We start from the raw sequence: 19,803 nt of genomic DNA, 5'->3' as shown, positions 1-19,803 counted from the left end.
GAAGTAACATCAAAGCTCCGCAGTCCTGCCATGTCTAGATGTGAATATTGGTGAATAGTTAAGCTTTCCAATAGAAGGGGGAGGTGGCTCCAAGAACCTCCCCACTCTCAATGTCAATACCTGCATAGCAATACTCAAGGTAAGGGTGACATTAGTGGCCACTTTCAGCCAGATATGCTGTCCCTTAATGGTGGTCCATCTTCTTCCTGAGATGCCCCCCATCACAGACACCAGTCTTCAGGCAGGTCAATTCACTCCACATAGAAAGCACAGGATATAGCAAATGCTAGGGGACCGGACAACTTTCTAGCAGCACCCCGAAGACCTCCAGAACCAGCTGCCATCTAGCTCTGTCCAAATGAAGAGTCTCAACCTGAAGTTGACTGTTCGCTTCCTCCACACAGATGCGGCCTGACACCTGCTGAGTTTTTCCAGCATCTTGGTTGTTGCTGCTGCAGGTTCCAGCAGCTGCAATAACTTGTATCTGCCCCAGTTAGAAAGTTGTCCCAGGACAGTTACCGCACTGAATATTGCCCGAATCTATCCTGTTTACGAAAAGGAGAAATAGTCACTGCATCAGTGTATTATTAATCATCCGCAACATGATGGAATGGTCTCCACAGTGCCCGTGGGAGCACACTCAGTACCCTGGCACTTCATTAGCATTGCCAATAGATGTATCCACACTCTACAAGAGTGCTGCTTGAACTGTGCACGTGTCTCTCTAAGGCCTGGTTGCTGTGAAGCCTGTTGTTGGCAGTGCCATGATCTGTTAACGGATCAGTAGTAAAGTGTGCGATCCTGACTCAGTACCCGAATGAACATGACTGACCTTCCACTGCACGGAGACTGCATTGGTGCTGGAGTCTGTAGAGGACAGCCTGCTTATCTGTAATGGCTCACACCAGCCTGTGGAAGCCCAGTTCTCATTTGCTGACTCCCCTCTGTCTCCCCCATGGCGAGTGGCGATCAAGGTCACTCGCGGATCTGCGCTCTCCAGCCAGCAAGGGTACGAGGGGTGCTTGCTAGCTCCATACTGATGTGGGACGCATGGATGCTTTATATGTTTCTTAGGTGGAGTATGGCCCATCTGCATCTCACCCAGGCCCATTGAATCCTTGTTGTCTTGGCTTTCAGCTGGAGTTTCATGTTGTCATCCCTCGGTTTTGCCACTGTGGCCTTCACGTCTGGTGTGCTGGGATTCTGGGGACCAATCTTCCTGAATCGTGCGTACGGAGTGTCATCCTCAGCAAAATGTTCAGTCTGCTCTCAAGACAGGTATGGCCGTTTCTTTCCATGCATTATACATAATTAGGCAGTTCAATTAGCATTTTACTGTCGTCTGCTGGAGAAACTCAAGCAGGTCAAGCAGCATCTGTGGAAGGAAAGGGATTGCTGGTGTTTGAGTCAAAATCTTCCATCAGGACCCCAAATATCAGCAACCCTCTTCCTCCCACAGATGCTGCTCGACCTGCTGAGCTCTTCCAGTAGATATTTGTGCTTCAGATTCCAGCATCTTCAGCCTTCTGTGTCAACTGTTTACTAAACACTGTTGGTTCACCAGTGTTGCAGTGGGGATGAAAACATGTGACTATTCAGTCCACCATTACATGGATCCTGTCTCTTAACTGAAATCTCTCCCTGAGGATCTAACCTGGTTCCAATGTGTTTTTGCAGCTGTAACAGAGGCAAGGCAGCGGCATTGTTTCATTAGGAGTTTGAGGAGATTTGGTATGTCACCGAAAACACTCAAAAATTTCTATAGATGCACTGTGGAGAGTACTCTCACTGGTTGCATCAATGTCTAGTATGGGGAGGGGGGCTACTGAACATGATCAAAGTAAGCTGCAGAGAGCTGTAAAATGGGTCAACTCCATCATGGGACACTAACCTCTGTAGTATCAAAGACATCTTCAAGGAGCGTTGCCTCACGAACGACGTGTCCATCATTAAGGACCCCCATCACCCAGGACATGCCCTCTTCTCATTGTACAGGAGCCTGAAGGCACACATTCAGCAATTCAGGAGCAGCTTCTTCCCTTCTGCCACCCGACTCCTAAATGGACATGGAACTCATGAACTCTACCTCACGACTTTTTTATTTCTGTTTTTGCACTACTTCTTTAATTTAACTATTTAATATTCATACACACATATAGATGTATTTACTGTAATTCATCACTTTTTCTTTATTATCATGTATTACATTGTACTACTGCTGCAAAGTGAACAAATTTCATGACATGTGCTGGTGATATTAAACCTGCTTCTGATTCCTCTTTAGCAGGTTACTCACTGATTTAGAGGAAAAGCCATAACTTTTTCAGGGCAATTAACTTACCACAATCTGGAGATCAGTGACCAACCCACTGACCACACTTTTTTACTGACACAAGACTTCAAAGGTTGTTGCTTTCCTGATACAGCTACACGGGGCTTGTGTTGGAATACAGAACAGCCGAGGACCAGGCCCTTTGGCCTGCAATGTTTGTGCTGACCATGATGCCAAGCTGGCTAATCCCATCTGCCAGCTGATGGTCATATCCCTCCATTCCCTGCCTTTTCATGTGCCTGTCTGCTTAAGTGTCTCTTAAATGTTGCCATTGTATCTGTTTCCAGATTAATATCTGAGACAGAAATAGAAACAGGCCTTTCCAACCCAACTGGTCCATGCTGACCACAGCACCTTCCCTGCTAGGCCCAGTTGCCTTAATTCATTCCATAAACCGCCAAAATATTCCCCTCCATGTGCCTACCCAAAGACCACTCAAATGGTGACAGCCTCGGCAGATTCATCTGGCCAATCACTCCAAGCATCTTCCTCTCTCTCTAGGTGAAAAAAACTTGCAGTCTTTTGAATTTGACCTGGAGAGTAAGTTATTTGGGAGCCCCTAATTACACAAAATGATGGGTGTCTGTGGTTGACACCCATGACTTGGTTACTTTGCCAGCAGGGAGGTGTTTGTCTCATGGGGGATGTATTCAGAGATGGGATTAAGGTGCAGCTTTTCAGCCAGTGCAGCACCATGGCGCCCTATAGCAGTTAGACTTAACGTAGGGAACCAGGGCTGCCCTCTTGCCCTCTTCACTAACTTCCTTAGAGTCTCGAGTCAGAACAACATAACATTCTTACAGGCCCCACACACAAAAACTGCTGGTGAGCGCAGCAGGCCAAGCAGCGTCTCTAGGAAGAAGTACAGTCAACGTCTCGGGCCGAGACCCTTCGCCGGGACTAACTGAAAGAAGAGATAGTAAGGGATTTGGAAGTGGGAGAGGGAGGGGGAGATCCGAAATGATAGAAGAAGACAGGAGGGGGAGGGATGGAGCCAAGAGCTGGACAGGTGATTGGCAAAAGGGATATGAGGTTGGACACGTTTCAAGGAAGGATATATGGCTGTAATAGCGAGTCTGAGTCAAAATGTGGTCGAAAAGTTGAAGGGCTGAAGAAATTATAGATGGGAAATTAAAAATGGTTCACTACCTTTTTTAGATTATGAGGACACTCATCCTCGTTTATTGTCATTTAGTAATGCATGCATTAAGAAATGATACAATGTTCTTCCGGTATGATATCACAGAAACACAAGACAGACCAAGACTAAAACTGACAAAAACCACATAATTATAACATATAGTTACAACAGTGCAAAGCAACAACGTAATTTGATGAGAGCAGACTGTGGGCCCGGTAAAAAAAAAAGTCTCAAATTCCCGATAGCCCAACATCTCAGGCAGACGGTAGAAGGGAGAAAACTCTCCCTGCCATGAGCTTCCAGCGCCGCAAGCTTGCCGATGCAGCATCCTGGAAGCACCCGACCACAGCAGACTCTGAGTCCGTTCGAAAACTTCAAGCCTCCGACCAGCTCTCTGACACCGAGCACCATCTCTGCTGAACGCTTCGACCCCACCCCGGTCCCCAAGCAACAAGCAAAGCCGAGGACTCGGGGCCTTCCCCCCCGGAGATTTCGGACCACACAGTAGCGGCGGCAGCGAAACAGGCATTTCAGAAGTTTCACCAGATGTTCCTCCGTGCTCTCACGTCTGCCTCCATCAAATCAGAATTGTGCACGGCACCCTACTTGACAGATAACAGATATTCATCACCGGAGAGGCCGCGCGCGCTGCGTCGTGCCGCCATCTTCTCCTCCTCCTTGCTACCCTTCTTAAAAAATGGAACAATAGTAGCCACCTTGCAGTATTTAGGAACTTCACCAGTAGCTAATGATGCAGAAACAAGGGTCTCTGCAATTTCTTCTCTAGCCTCCCACAAAGTCAAAGGATTTACCTTGGAGATTTATCCGCCGAATGAGTTTAAGACTGAAAATGCCTCCACACTTGTAATAGGAGTTTCCTCAAAAACATCTCCACTAGCTTCTTTTACTTCTTGAGCAACCATGAAGTAGACACCAAAGATAATCTGTTTTAAATCTCACCCATCTCCTGCAGCTTGAGACTTAGGCAGTCCTGATGATCTTTAAAAGTTTTAGCCAACCTTTTATCCAGAGAGGGTAAGAATAGGATAACTTGGCAGGTGCAGGTGGTGGGGGTTCAGATTTATGGATCTTTGGGATCTCTTCTGGGGAGGGTACAATCTGAACAAGGGGGACGGGTTACAATTGAACCTGAGGTGTCCAATATCCTTGCTGACAGGTTTGCTAGAGCTGTCGGGGAGGGTTTAAACTAAATTGGCAGTGGGGATGGGAACTGGAGTGATAGTGCTGAGGATGATGTGGTTGGTTTACAAACAAAGACAATGTGTGATGAGACTCATAGCAAGGAGAGGCCAAAGATCAGGCAAAATTACAGTCACAGGATGAGCTGCATTGTAAAAGGTGGATAAAATCAAAAAGGGTGAATGTAGGATTGAAGGTTTTATGTTTGAATGTGCGCGGTATACAGAATAAGGTAGATGAACCAGCAGCACAGTTACAGATTGGGGTGTATGATGTTGTAGGCATTACTGAATCACGGCTGAAAGATAATTATAGTTGGGAGCTTAACGTTCAAGGATATACATTGTATCAAAAGGACAAGCAGGTGGGCAGAGGGGATGGTGTGGCTTTGTGATAAAAAATGAAATCAAATCATTAGAAAGAGATGATAAGGGGTCAGGAGGTGTTGAAACATTACAGGTAGAGCTAAGGAACTGCAAGGGTAAAAAGACCTTGATGGGCATTGTATACGGACCCCCAAACAGTAGTAAAAAAGTGGTTTACAAATTACAAGGGGAGATAGAAAAGGCACGTTAAAAGGGCAATGTTACAATAATCCTGGATGATTTCAATATGCAAGTAGATTGGGAAAATCAGGTTGGTGCTGTCCCAACAGGGGGAATTTCTATAATTCCTTCGAGATGGCTTTTTAGAGCAGCTTGTGGTTGAGCCCACTAGGGGATCAGCTATTCTGGATTGGGTGTTGTACAATGAACCTGAATTGATTAAAGAACCCTTAGGGGTAAGTGATCATAATATGATCAAATTCACCCTGATCTCGAGAAGAAGAAGCTAAAGTCAGATGCATCAATATTACAATGGAATTGGCCAAAATTGATTGGAAAAGAACTCTAGCAGGGATGAAGGCAGACCAGCAATGGCTAGAATTTCTGGAAGCTTTTTGGAAGTCACAGGATATATACTGTACATCCCAAAGAGGAAGAAATATTCTAAAGGCAAGATGACACAACCAAAGCTAACAAGAGAAGTCAAAGCCAACATAAAAGCCAAAGAGAGGAAATGTAATAGAGCAAAATTTAGCAGTTTGGTGGAAGCTCCAGGTGTCAGGGGTCATGAAGTCTGTGGAGATACCATAACTAAAGAGAAGGTTCTTGGGAAACTGAAAGGTCTGAAGGTAGATAAGTCACCTGGACCAGGTGGTGTACGCACCATGGTTCTGAAAGAGGTAGCTGAAGCAATCGTGGACGCATTAGTAATGATCTTTTAAGAATCACTAGAGTCGTTCGAGATTCTGGAATGTTTCCTGAAGATTGAAAAATTGCAAATGTCACTCCACTCTTCAAGAAGGGAGAGAGGCAGAAAAAGGCCAGTTAGTCTGACCTCAGTGGTTGGGAAGATGTTGGAGTCAAATTGTTAAGGATGTGGTTTTTGGGGTACTAGGAGGCACATGATAAAATAGACTGTAGTCAGCATGGTTTCCTCAATGAAAAATTTTGCCTGACAAATCTGTTGGAATTCTTTGAAGAAATAACAAGCAGGATCAAAGGAGAATCGGTTGATGTTGTCTACTTGGTACTTGGATTTTCAGAAGGCCCTTGACAAGGTGCCACAGATGAGGCTGCTTAGCAAATTAAGAGCCCACGGTATTTCAGGAAAGATACTACTAGTATGGATAGAGTATTGGCTGACTGGCAGGAGACAAAGAGTGGGAATAAAGGGAGCCTTTTCTGGTTGGCTGCCTGTGACAGTGATGTTTCATGGGGGTCTGTTGGCACTGATTCTTTTTACGTTATATGTCAATGTATTGGATGACAGAGTTGATTGCATTTCTGGTGAAGTTTTTAGATGATATGAAGATAGGTGGAGGGGCAGATAGTTTTGAGGAAGTAGAGAGACTGCAGAAGGACTTAGATTAGGAGAATGGGCAAAGAAGTGGCAGATGGAATATAGTGTTGGAAAATGTATGGTCATAGACTGCTATGCGAAATAAAAGAGTAGATTATTTTCTAACTGGAGAGGAAATTCAAAAATCTGAGGTGCAAAGGGACTTGGGAGTCTTTGTGCAGGATTCACTACAGGTTAATTTGCAGGTTGTGTCTGTGGTGGGGAAGACAAATGCGATGTTAGCATTCATTTCAAGAGGACTAGAATAGAAAAGCAAGGATGTAATGTTAAGGTTTTATAAAGCACTGGTGAGGCCTCACTTGGAGTACCGTGAGCAGTTTTGGGCCCTTATCTAAGAAAGTACGTGCTGGCACTGGAGAGGGTTTACAGGAGGTTCCTGAAAATGATTCTAGGATTGAATGGCTTGTCATATGAAGAGTGTTTGATGGCTCTGGACCTGTATTCACTAGAATTCAGAGAATGAGGGGTGACCTCATTGAAACCTATCAGATGGTGAAAGGCCTTGATAGAACAGATGTGGAGAGGATGTTTGCTAAGATGGGAGAGTGTCGGACCAGGAAACTGGAGCAAAATCTTGTGGCAGAATGCTTAAAAACAAGAGACCATGCTGCTTAAAAGATAGTGCTGCTTTGTGTTTAGCTATTTTATACCCCTAGGTAAGGAAACATTCTGTTCAAATTTATAGATAAGAGTTAACCAATTAAAAAGTAATTATTTATCTAATGCAGAACACAGATACTTCCAGAGCTTTCCAGAATTATACTTTGTATAACCACTAGAGGCATATTAATATTACTTATACATACTGTAGCCACTAGGAAGCATAGTAAGCAGTTACTTGTATATAAGTAATTATTTAAAATACAATTAGATAATTAATTGTTAAATTGCAAACAAAATAGCAATTAAACATTCTAATCTAAGAATTAAACAGACCATAATCTGTGCCCCTGTCAATCTTTTCCATCATTAACTGAAAACTGATAGATTATGGTCATCAGAGTACTTCCATTACCTGCACTATATTGTACTCAGTATTACACCCTCCTGAATAATCTCTGTATATTGACTTATGAAACTCTCTGGACACATTTCATAAATTCCTCATCAAGGCCCTTAACACTCTGGTTGGCCCAGTCAATACCAGGGGAATGAAAATCTCCCACTGATACAATCCCATTAATCTTATAGCTATGATTAAATTCTCTGTACACCTGCTCCTCAATTCCCACTGACTGTTGGAGGGGGGAGGTGGGGGAAGTGGTGTATTATACAGTCCTAGTAGAGTGACCCTCTGCTCCTTGTTTCTAAGTTGTACCGATATTGTCTCACTGGATGATCTTACAAGAATGTCATGTCTATGTACTGCTGTTATGTCCTCCCATGTCATCTTGCTTGACTCTCTTATCTATAGCATCTGTATCTTGGAATATTGAGCTGGCAGTCCTGCTCTTCTCAGCCTTGTTACTGTTATGGTTGTAACATTCTTGTCCACTAAGTCACTGCACACTCCAGGTTCATCTGCCTTACCTGTTAAACCTTGTGCTTTGAAATAAATGCAGTTTAACTGGGTTTTCCTTTTCCTATTTACTCTGTCCCTGTCTATCCTGATTACTAAACTTGCTCTCGCTGCCTACTGCCTGTATCTCAGAAGTCCCAACGGTCCACAAACCTGAATCCCTGCTCCCTGCACCAATCCTCAGCCATAAATTCATCAGGCCTGTCCTCCCACTTCTGACTTCACTAGCACGTGTCATTGCAAGTAATCTAGAGGCTATCATCTTTGATGTCCTGCTTCTCAACTTCTTTCATAACTCCCTATACTCATTCTGCAAGACATTTTCCTTTGTTTTGCCTTGGCCACTTGTACCAATGTGTACAATGACCTCTGGCTGTTTGCCCTCCTGCTTGAGAATTTTCTACATCCTTGACCCTGGCATCTAGAAGGCAATACATCGTCTTCAGTGGCCACAGAATCTCCTGCCTGTTCTCCCCCCCCCCCCCCCACTATGAGTTTGACTGTACCCTTTCCCCCTGAGCCTCAGAACCAGTCACGGTGCCAGAGACCTGTCTACTGCTGCTAGCCGCTGAAGGAATGTCCCCCACAACAGTAGGCACAGTATCCAAAGAGGTCCACCTGTTTGTGAGTGGAATAGCCACAGGGGAACTCTGCATTGTCTGACTACTCCTCTTACTTTTCCTGGTGGTCACCATCTATCTGAAGCCTGCACCTTGGGTGTGACCATGTGTAAAAGTCTCATCTATGGTGTTATCAGATTTCTAGACGATCCTGAGTAAACCCAGCTCCAGTTCCTTTACCTGGTCTGTCAGGAGCAGCAGTTGGGTACACAGCCCACGTCGTGCAGGAGGAGCATTCCACTTTCCAAAATCCCATCCTGCCTACACTGAATTAACTGCTAAATATCAACAACAAAATAAAACCTTACTTGTTCTTGCCTGTGCCTCCTCATCAAAGCTTTTTATAGATCCCCTCTCACTCTGAACACCTGCACCGCTTACTTACTCAGCCTCTTCCTGCCGAAGCCTCTGCTGTCCTGTCCTTCGCAGCCCCGCTCCGACAATTGCTATTCCAAAATGGTCATTCTGCTTGATTCTACCTTTTTATTGTCTTCTGTTAATTAGCTAATTAGCCCATCAACTGTTAACTAACATTTTTCAAACTTGATTCTTTTACATTTCTGCAAGTGGATACTGGCAAGTAAGCCCTTAGGCCTACCTCTTCAACTGTCTTGCTCTCAGCCCCAAGTCTCAAGGCCCTGTAAGGTTAAAACTCACACTTCCCGCTCATTTCTGATTTGTACAGTATACTGTTTGGAGCCATCGTCTGCGCATCGGGAATCTTCGCAATTTTGATCGGCGCGGTGCTGTCGAAAACCTTAAGATCAAAGAACCCTCAGGCAGATCCCATTATTTGTGCAGCTGGTCTGTTGCTGAGTGCCCCTTTCTTCTACATCGGTATTGTGTTTGCTGAGAAGAGCATTGTGACAACTTTTGTAAGTATTGATACCACACTATCAAACCTTGTGCTGGCACTGACGTTATTATGTATTACAGAGTGTTTGATTGCCAGCAGTAATCTGACTTGGAATTGATACACAATGATGTCCAGAGCGGCTTTAAATGAACTTCATATTAAAACCATGCTGCGGGAATTGTAATGTTAACAATAGTCTACTTGTGACCACAGACAAAACTCTCAGACTACAGGTCCAGTTATTCTAGATTAAGTGTCATAGAATCATAGAGCATACAGCATGGGAGCAGGTCCTTTGGCCCGTCTTGGTCATGCTGACTAGTCCTATCTGCTCATATATGACCTTGTAGTCCTTTAACCCCCTCCTATCCATGGACTTATCCAGATGGCTTTTAAATGTTGTTAATACGCCCACCTCAGCTTGGGTAGCTCATTCCAAATATGCACTACCCTCTGCATGAAGAAGCTGCCCCTGATGTCCCTTTTAAATCTCTTGTCCATGATCTTAAGCCAATGCCCTCTTGTTTTTAAGCCCCCTCACCCTGGGTGAAGAAAATGTGTTTTATAATCTGTGTTAGGTCACCCTCCAATCTCTTACATTCCAGAGAATGAAGTCCTCGATTGCGCAAGCTTTCCTTGTAACTCAGGCCACCCAGTCAAATCAACATTCTGATAAATCTTTTCTGTGGTCTTTCTAGTTTAATAATATCTTTCCTATAACAGGGTGATCAAAACCGTACCCAATATTCCAAATGCAGCCCCACCTGTGTCTTATTTAACTCCAACATAACTTGTCACCTTCTGCCGAGGGGTCTTGGCCTGAAACGTTGACTATACTTTTTTCCATTAGTGTTGCCTGGCCAGCTGAGTTCCTCCAGCATTTTGTGTGTGTTGCTCAGATTTCCAGCATCTGCAGATTTTCTCTTGTTTGTCAACTTCTGTACCCAGTGCCCTAACTAATGAAGGCCAGCATGGGGCAAACACCTTCTTCACAACCCTATCTACCTGTGGCGCTGCCTTCAGTGCACTATGCACTTGCAGTCCTAGGTCCCTCGGATCCATAACACTCCCCAGGGCCCTACCCTGGTTTCATCAGCCAACGTGCAATGCTTCACATTTATCTGGATTAAAGGCCATTTGCCAACCCTCAGCCCAGAGGTCCAGTTGATCAGTACCCTCTGTAATTTTTCATAACCTTTCACACTACCTACAACGCAACCTGTGAAGGCAGTGTCACAGGTAGATAGGGTGGTTGCCCCATGCTGGCCTTCATTAGTTAGGACACTGAGTACAGAAGTTGTCAAACAAGAGAAAATCTGCAGATGCTGGAAATCCAAGTAACACACACAAAATGCTGGAGGAACGCAGCAAGCCAGGCAGCATCGATGGAAAAAAGTACAGTCAATATTTCAGGGTGAAATAGAACAGATAATAACAAACGTGTTTAACATGCTGGCCTTCATCAATTTGGGCATCAAGTTAAGGATTATGGTTGTAGTTATGTAAGTCACTGGAGAGACCGCACCCAGAGCATTGTGTACGTATTTGTCACCCTGCTTTAGGAAATATATCATCAAGCTGGCGAGAGTGCAGAAAATATTCATGACAATGATGTCTGGACGAGAGGGGCTGATTTATAAGGAAAGGTTGGGACACTGGATCTTTATTCCATGGAGTAGAGGAGAATAAGAAATAGGAGCAGGAGTAGGCCACGTGGCCACCGAACCAACTCCGCCATTCAGTAAGATCTGCCATAGACTCATCTCCATCTACCTGCCTTTTGCCCATCATCCTGAATTCCCCCACTATGCAAAGAATGAGAGGTGACCTCATAGAAGTTTCTGAAAAAACGGGGGATGTGGGTCATAGTCTTCCCCAAGCTTGGGGAGTCTAAAACTAAAGGCACAGATACAAGATAGGAGGGGGGAGATTTAAGAGAGACCTGAGAGGCAAATTCTTTACACAGAGAGTGCAGAGGACCTGGAATTTGCTGTCAGAGGTTGAGGCATTTGGAGGTATGTGGAGGGGAGAGGCTTGAAGAGTTATGGGCCATATAGGTCAACTGGGATTAGCAGGGTGGATGCTGTGGCTGGCAAGAACCTTCTGAGCGGAAGGGCCTATTCCAGGCTGTAGTTTTACATTCTATGACTCTGACTATAATTTTTGAGGGGAGCTCATTTGGCAGCAGTAGTAACATGGTGCTGCTTTAGCACCAAGATTAGGTAAAGTCCAGCTTTAAGGTTAGATACAGTTATCTACTACACGGCACTTTCTCTGTAGCTGTTACACTTTATTCTGCATTGTTATTGTTTCACCTTGTTCTACCTCAATGCACTGTATAAACAGTGCAGAAGACAAGCTTTTCACTGTATCTTGGTGCATGTGACAATAATAAACCAATTCCATTTCCAATTCCACTGACCCAGTGAGCAAAGGAGGACATTGGGCCCTGCAGAAGACTGAGGGGCGACCTCTCTGAAATATCGAATGGTGAAAAGCCTTGGTGGACTGGATGTGGAGAGGATGTTTCTATGGTGGGGGAGTCTAAGACCAGAGGACACAGCCTCAAAATAGAGGGCCTTCCTTTTAGAATGGAGATGAGGAGGAATTTCTTTAGCCAGAGAGTGGTGAATCTGTGGAATTCGTTGCCACGGGCGGCTGTGGAGGCCAAGTCATTGGGTATTGTCTATATTTAATGCAGAGGTTGATAGATTCTTGATTATGCAGGGTATGAAGGGATACAGGAAGAAGGCAGGAGATTGGGGCTGAGAGGGAAATGGTTGCCCATGATGAAATAATGGAGCAGACTCAATGGGCCAAATAGCCTAATTCTGCTCTTATATCTTATGGTCTTACAGGCTTATGTTCACGCCAGCCGAAACTGTCCTGCTGTTAATTACAGTTTTCAGGTTGATACATACATTCCAGGTGGTTATTGGGGGAATATTCTACATGTGGTGAGAGTCTCTGTTTCCATTCTCCTTATGGGCAGTGAATTCCATTCTGCAATGACTTGCTGAGGAAAGCAAAGTTCTTTAACTCCACTCTGATTTTCTATCATTAATGTACATCTGTGCATCCCAGTAAAAGTTTTCTCTGCTAAGATAAATAGGTTCTCCCTGTTCCCTTGTTTAGCGCTCATATAATTTTATATGCCTTAATTAAACTTCTTTTCAGTTTCCTCCATTCCAAAGAGAAAAGCCTGTATTAGTCACTCCTTAAATAAACTGTGTATTCAGTTTGATCCCAAGCGTTGTTGGAGCTGTACTCTTCAATGCAAATGAAGTGTGTTCCATCATGTGCTTGCTTGTGACTTAGACTTAAAGAGTCTGTTAAACAGCATAAGAAGCAAGGCCTTTGGCCCATCGTTTTCTTGTTGACCCTCGAGCACTGTGCACATCTATACTAGTCCCATTTACCAGTACTTACCCCATCATCTTCGACCATCAAAAGCTTATATATTTAAATATTGTGTGAATTCCTGCTGCCATCACTCTTCAAGCTGAGTCTTCCAGATTTCAGAGTCTCTGAGTGAAAGATCCCCTTTAAAGGCTTCTGAGGCATCCGTTAGTCTTGCGAGACCCTGGATCTGCGCCTGGAAAGTCTTCACTCTCCAGGGCGCAGGCCTGGGCAAGGTTGTATGGAAGACCAGCAGTTACCCATGCTGCTTGGCACCAGTGTCGTCACAGCGCAATGTGTGCTTAAGTGCCTTACTCAAGGACACAACACGTTCACTCGGCTGGGGCTCGAACTCACTACCTTCAGGTAGCTAGTCCAATGCCTTAACCACTTGGCCAAGTGTCCACAAAAGCCTCTGAAAGACTTACACCTTACATAACCTATGCCTTCTTGTATTGTATGGGAAAGGTTTCTACCCTACCTAGGCCCTTCAAATCTGGCACACTTACCCATCACTTACCTTTGCAGAGGAAGGAGGCAAATTACTCTCTGCAGATATCCCGGTGAATGACTAGATACTTAATGATGCTGGCTGAGGGAAAAATATTAGACTTGGCACTGCAAAAAAATCCCCTGCTTTTCATCAAAGAATGCTGATAAAGCTTCCCCACAGACACTCCCATTGTGTGTGTTGTTACAGCCCGCTGCGTTCAAAGCCTGAATAATGGGAAGGAATTACTATAATTTGTGCTGCAATATTCTGTGAAGTTAACCACTGTACAGGAGAAATCAATATTGTATGTATCGTGTATTATTCTCATCTGCACAATAGCAAAATAATCCACAGCCTATAATGCAATGTTATATCCAATAATCAATAAAGCATGATAATATTATCCTCTATATATTATCTTATTAAATATGTAGGCTAATTTACAATACAGCTATACTGCAAAACATACACACCCACCTAAGTATTCAGTCCTGCACAGGACAGGCTCAGTATTCAGTCCTGCATAGGATGGACTCAGTAATCAGTCCTGTATAGGGCTCAGTATTCAGTCCTGTATAGGACGGACTCAGTAATTGGTCCTGTGTAGGGCTCAGTATTCAGTCCTGTATGGGACGGACTCAGTAATCGGTCCTGTATAGGGCTCAGTATTCAGTCCTGTATAGGACGGACTCGGTAATCAGTCCTGTATAGGGCTCAGTATTCAGTCCTGCATAGGACGGACTCAGTAATCAGTCCTCTATTTGATGGCAGTCCGCATAGGACAGGCTTATTGTTCAGTTCTGTATAGGGTGGGCTCAGTGTTCCGTTCTGCATTGGACAGGCTCAGAATGATGTTACTGCAAGCATTGCTATTCTCTTGCTGTCCTCTGCAATCTGAGTATCTTCCTGTCTAGAGTTTGATTGCAGTAAAAATGACATGCTGAGTAAAATTCTTCTTCTTCCAAAGGTTTGCATCTTTTTTGGTGAGCTTTTCATCGGCCTGAGTTGGATAATAGTTTCAGATATTCTGTTGGTGAGTAGCAAATAAAAAGCCCCAACTCTCCCATCAACTGTTCCTAGACTAATGATATTTTAGTTCTGTGAAGAGGTGTGTTCAAATGTAGAAATGTGTGAGGGAATTCTAAACCTGCATTCTCTACTCACAAACTGAGATCATGAAGTCAATGATTTTTTGTTAAGAATCCCACCACAAGATTAAGAGTTTTTGGAGCAGGTGTGGTCACCCAATCCTCTGAGCCTGTTCTGCCACTCAGTAAAACCCTGCTGCTCTCCCACCTTGGCACTATTTTCAGCAATATCTTCACATCCCTAGATGGCCCAATTATCCAAAGGTCTATCCACCTCTGAACAAACAAGACTGGGCTTCCACCTTTTGTTGGTTCATTTTGTGCTGTGTTGTATGACATGGGCAATCATGGTCTTTCCATGACCACGATTGTTCTTGCAAATTTTTCTACAGAACCGGTTTGCCATTGCCTTCTTCTGGGCAGTGTCCTTACAAGACCGGTAACCCCAGCCATTATCAATACTCTCCAGCGATTGTCTGATGTCAGTGGTCACATAACCAGGACTTGTGATGTGCACCGGCTGCTCATATGACCATCCGTCACCTGCTCCCAGGGCTTCATGTGACCCTGTTCAGGTGGCTGCTCAGGTGCTACCTGCAGGCTAACAGATGGAAGGAGCGCCTTACACCTCCACCCGGCCACCCAATTTACCCTCCTTTGGGTGTAAAGTATCAAGGTTTCACATCTCTGTGTAGTGTAATTTCTCCTTGTTTCATCTGATTAATTGGTGCTTATCTTCACTACTAACTCAATGTTTCTCCCTCTCTGGTTTTGTCAGGCATTTCCAGCATTCTCCTCTTCATTTTAGCAAAGCTTCGACCTGCAGCTCACAGATTTTGCATGGCCCTTTGCTTCCCATCACCTCCTTCCTCTATAACTTCCCTTTCTCATGTATTAAAGTGGGATCACCTGGGCATGCCTGGCCTCACCCTATTCAATTCAAGTTTAATCGTCATTCAACCATACACGAATACTCATGAATACAGCCAAACAAGATAGTGTTATACCAGAGGCAAGGTGCAAAACACAGCACCAACAGTCATACACAACACACAGCACGTACAAGATAGCAAGCACAAATGGTATCGCAATCACACAATGAAAGAGTCCCAAAACTCACACTATCAATCCATAGTTGACCACAATAGAGCCCAATGCCCACCGAGTGAACACCAGTGGGCAGCACTGACTCCAGCTTAGACGTTGTGCCACACTGCCTCTGGTGGAGTCCACCGACCTGTACACAGGCGACACCGTAGCTTGAGATCTAGTCCACACTACGACTGAGGCCAGCAAGCTCCCCAACCCTCCGCCCCTGCTCTCGTCCAATAAACCAGCGAATCGAACTTGCAGCAATTCCAAATGGAATATTCAGATATTCCCTTTGTTTTATCCATCTCCCCTCCACCCTCCCTACAAATGATTTGTCTTCTCACTTACCCTTTTCCATGAACTATTAGCTGTTTCTTTTCCCAGAGATACTCGCTGATCGGCTGAGTGCTTCATAAGTGCATTTCATGTTCTTAATTCTGTCTAACTAATCTGGAAGCTCAATTTCTGCACCACCATTTCCTTATATTCACTCACCCAAAAATAGAGTTAGCTTCACTCCATTCTCCCACTTAAGACTATAAGACCATAAGATATAGGAGCAAAATTAGGCCATTCTGACCATCGAGTCTACCCTGCCATTCCATCATGGCTGATCTATTATCCCTCTTGACTCCATTCTCCTGACTTCTCCCCATAACATTTGATGCTCTGATTAATCAAGAACTTATCAACCTCTGCATTAAATATAGCCAATGACTTGGCCTGCACTGCCATCTGTGGCAATGAATTCCACTGATTCACCAACCTCTGACTAAAGAAAATTTTCATCGTCTCGGTTCTAAATGGACATCTCTCTGGTCCAAGACTTCCCCACTATAGAAAACAACCTCTCCACATCTACTCTATCTAGGCCTTGCAATATTCAATAGGTTTCAATGAATTCCTCCTCATTCTTCCTATCTCCAGCAAATACAGGCCCAAAGCCATCAAACGCTCTTCATTCCTGCGATCATTCTCGAAAACTTCCTATGGATCCCCTTCGATGCCAGCACATCTTTTCTTAGATAAAGGCCCAAAGCTGCTCACAGTTCTCCAGGCGAAGAATGATCAATGCCTTATAAAACTTCAGCATTGCATCATTGCTTTTGTGTTCTAGTCCTTTCTAAATGAATGCTGACTCAACCTGCAAATTAACCTCTTAGGAATCCTGCATGACGGCTCCCTAATCCCTTTGCATATCTGATTTTAAAATTTTCTCCCCATTTAGAAAATAATCTCAGCCTTTATTCCTTCTATTAAAGTGCATAACAATGCACTTCTCTACACTATGTTTTATCTGCCACTTCTTTGCCCATTCTCTCAATCAGTCTAAGTCCTTCTCTGGACACCGTGGTTTCTCCACACAACCTGCCCCTCCACCTATCTTTGTATCATCTGCAAACTTGGCCACAAAACCATCAATTTCTTCATCTAAATCATTGAAATATAATGTGAAAAGAAACAGTCCCAACACTGACTCCTAAGGCACATCAATAGTCACCCTCAGTCAACCAGAAAAGAACCCCCCCATTCCCATTCTTTCCCTCCTGCCAGTCAGCCAATCTTCTATCCATGCTAGTATCTTTTCTGCAATACCATATGCTCGTACCTTGTTAAGCAGCCTCACGTGTGGAACTTGTTAAAGGCTTTATGAAAATCCAAGTATACATTATCCACTGGCTCTCCTTTGTCTATCCTGCCTGTTACTTCCTCAAATTATTCTAACGGATTTGTCAGGCAATATTTCTTCTTTAAGGAAGCTATGCTGACTTTGGCCTATTTTGTCATGTGTGTCCAAGTACCTTGAGAGCTCATCTGTAACAATAGACTCCAACATCTTTCCAACCGAAGTCAGGCTAACTGGCCTATAATATCCTTCCTTCTGTCTCCCTTCCTTCTTAATAAATGGAGTGACATCTGCAGTTTTCCATTCCTCCAGAACCATTCCAGAATGTAGTGATTCTTGGAAGATCATTACTAATGCCCCCACGATCTCTTCAGCCACCTCTTTTAGACCATGGGGTGTACACCACCTGATCCAGGTTGCTGATCTTCCTTCAGACTTTTCAGCTTCCCAGGCACTTCTCCTTAATAATAGCAACAACAATCACCTCTGGCCTCTGACACTCCCACATTTTGGTATTCTACAATGTCTTCCACAGTGAAGACTGGCGCAATTTACTTACTAAGTTTGTCTGCCATTTCTTTGTCCCCCATCACTACCATCGTCATTTTCCGGCAGTCTGATAGCTACTTTTACCTCCCTTTATATATTCAAAAAAAGCTTTTCATATCCTCTGTTGTATTATTGGCTAGCTTACTTTCATAGTTCATCTTTTCTGTCTTTACAGCTTTTTAGCTGCCTTCAGTTTGTTTTTAATAAGCTTTCCAATCCTCTATTGTTCCACTAATTTTTGCCCTCTGTTTTGCTTTTATGCTGTATTTGACTTCACTTGTCAGCAACGGTTACCTCATCCTCCCTTTAGAATACTTCTTCATCTTTGGGATGTATCTATCCTGAGCCTTCTGGAATGCTTCCAGAAACTCCAGCCATTGCTATTCTGCCATCATCCCTGCTAGTGTCCCCTTCCAATCAACTTTGGCCATCTCCTCTGCTGTGCCTCTGAGATTCCCTTTATTCCACTATAATACTGGTACATCCAATTTTAGCTTCTCCTTCTTAAAACGAAGGGTGAACTCTATCATATTATGACCACTTTCTCCTTTACCTTAAGTACCCTATTCAAATCTGGGTCAGCACATACACCCAATCTAGAATTTTCATTCCCATATTTGGCTGAGTCAAAAGCTGCTCTAGAAAGCCATCTCGTAGGCATTTTACAAATTCCCTCTCTTGGGATCCAGCATCAACCTGATTTCCCAATCTATAGTACATGCATATTGAAATCCCCCATGAGTATTGCAACACTGCTTTTTTTGTATGCCTTTTCTATCTTCTGTTATTAATTGGAGCCCACATCCTGGCTACTGTTCGATGGCCTATATGTAACTCCCATCAGAGTCTTTTTACCCTCGCAGTTTCTTAACTCTACCCACAAGGATTCTACATCTTCTGATCCCATGTCACCCTTTCTAAGGATTTGATTTCATTTTTTTACCAACAGAGCCACCCACCTCCCTCTGCCTACCTGCCTATCCTGTTAATGCAATTTATATCCTTGGATGTTAAGCTCTCAGCTATGATCTTCTTGCAGCCACAACACAGCGATGCTTAGAACATCAATTATACACATAATGTAGTATATAACTTGTTTGTGTGACTGTATTTTACTGATTTCTTATATGTGCTATATGGGTCCTGTGCTGTGTATGACAGTTGGTGTTGTGTTTTTCACCTTAGCCCCGGAGTAATACTGTTTTATTTGGTTGTATTCATGGACATTCATGTATGGGTGAATGACAGTGAAACGTTGAACCAACTGTTGTACAAGATCATCTACCTTATTCCGTATATTGCGGGCATTCAAATATAGCACCTTCAGTTGTGTATTCATCAGCTTTTTTGATTTTGTCTCCTGTATCACTCTGGTTTCCATACCCCTGTCAAATTAGTTCAAACCCTCCCCAACAGCTCTAGCAAACCAGCCCACAAGAATATTAGTGCCCCTTGGGTTCAGATGTAACCTGCCCTTTTTGTACAGGTCATAACTGTACCTTCCACAGAGGAGTTCCTCCCCCGGCTCCAATTCTTCAGCCACACATTCATCTGCCAAGCCATCCTGTTCTTACCCTCACTGGTGGATGGTACAGGCAGCAGTCCTGATATTACTATCCTGAAGGTCTTGCTTTTCAGATTTGTACCTAAAACCCAATATTTTCTCTTCAGGATTTCCTCCCTTTTCCTACTTATGTCATTGATACCAATATGTGTCATGACTTCCAGCTGTTTACCCTTCCCCTCTAGAATGCTTAGACCCATTCAGAGACAACCCTGACCCTGGCTTCAGGGAGGCAACATATCATCTGGGAGACTCTTTCATGTCCACAAAATCCGCTTCTGCTCCTCTAATTATGGAATCCACTATCACTACAGCACTTGCCTTCTTCCCCCGCCCCACCCCACTCCACTTCCCTTCTGAAGCACTTAGTGCCAGAGATCAGTCACTGTGGCTTCCCCCGGTCAGTTGTCCCTACGAA

General features: G+C 44.0%; 1 protein-coding gene across 1 annotated transcript in view; it reads left to right on the top strand.

Annotated features, from left to right (window-relative positions):
* Positions 1-19,803, top strand: part of LOC140187656 (protein spinster homolog 1-like) — a 121,906-nt gene that overhangs the window by 61,924 nt on the left and 40,179 nt on the right. Inside the window, exons 7-9 of the mRNA XM_072243178.1 lie at positions 1,138-1,278; positions 9,403-9,592; positions 14,433-14,498. Of these exons, the coding sequence (XP_072099279.1) occupies positions 1,138-1,278; positions 9,403-9,592; positions 14,433-14,498 (397 nt within the window). The remainder of the gene's footprint in view (positions 1-1,137; positions 1,279-9,402; positions 9,593-14,432; positions 14,499-19,803) is intronic.

The sequence above is a fragment of the Mobula birostris genome, chromosome 25, assembly GCF_030028105.1.
Source record: "Mobula birostris isolate sMobBir1 chromosome 25, sMobBir1.hap1, whole genome shotgun sequence".
In the NCBI taxonomy this organism is placed as follows: domain Eukaryota; kingdom Metazoa; phylum Chordata; class Chondrichthyes; order Myliobatiformes; family Myliobatidae; genus Mobula; species Mobula birostris.
Note: the sequence above shows the minus strand (reverse complement) of the source record. Positions and strands in the feature narration are given on the sequence as shown.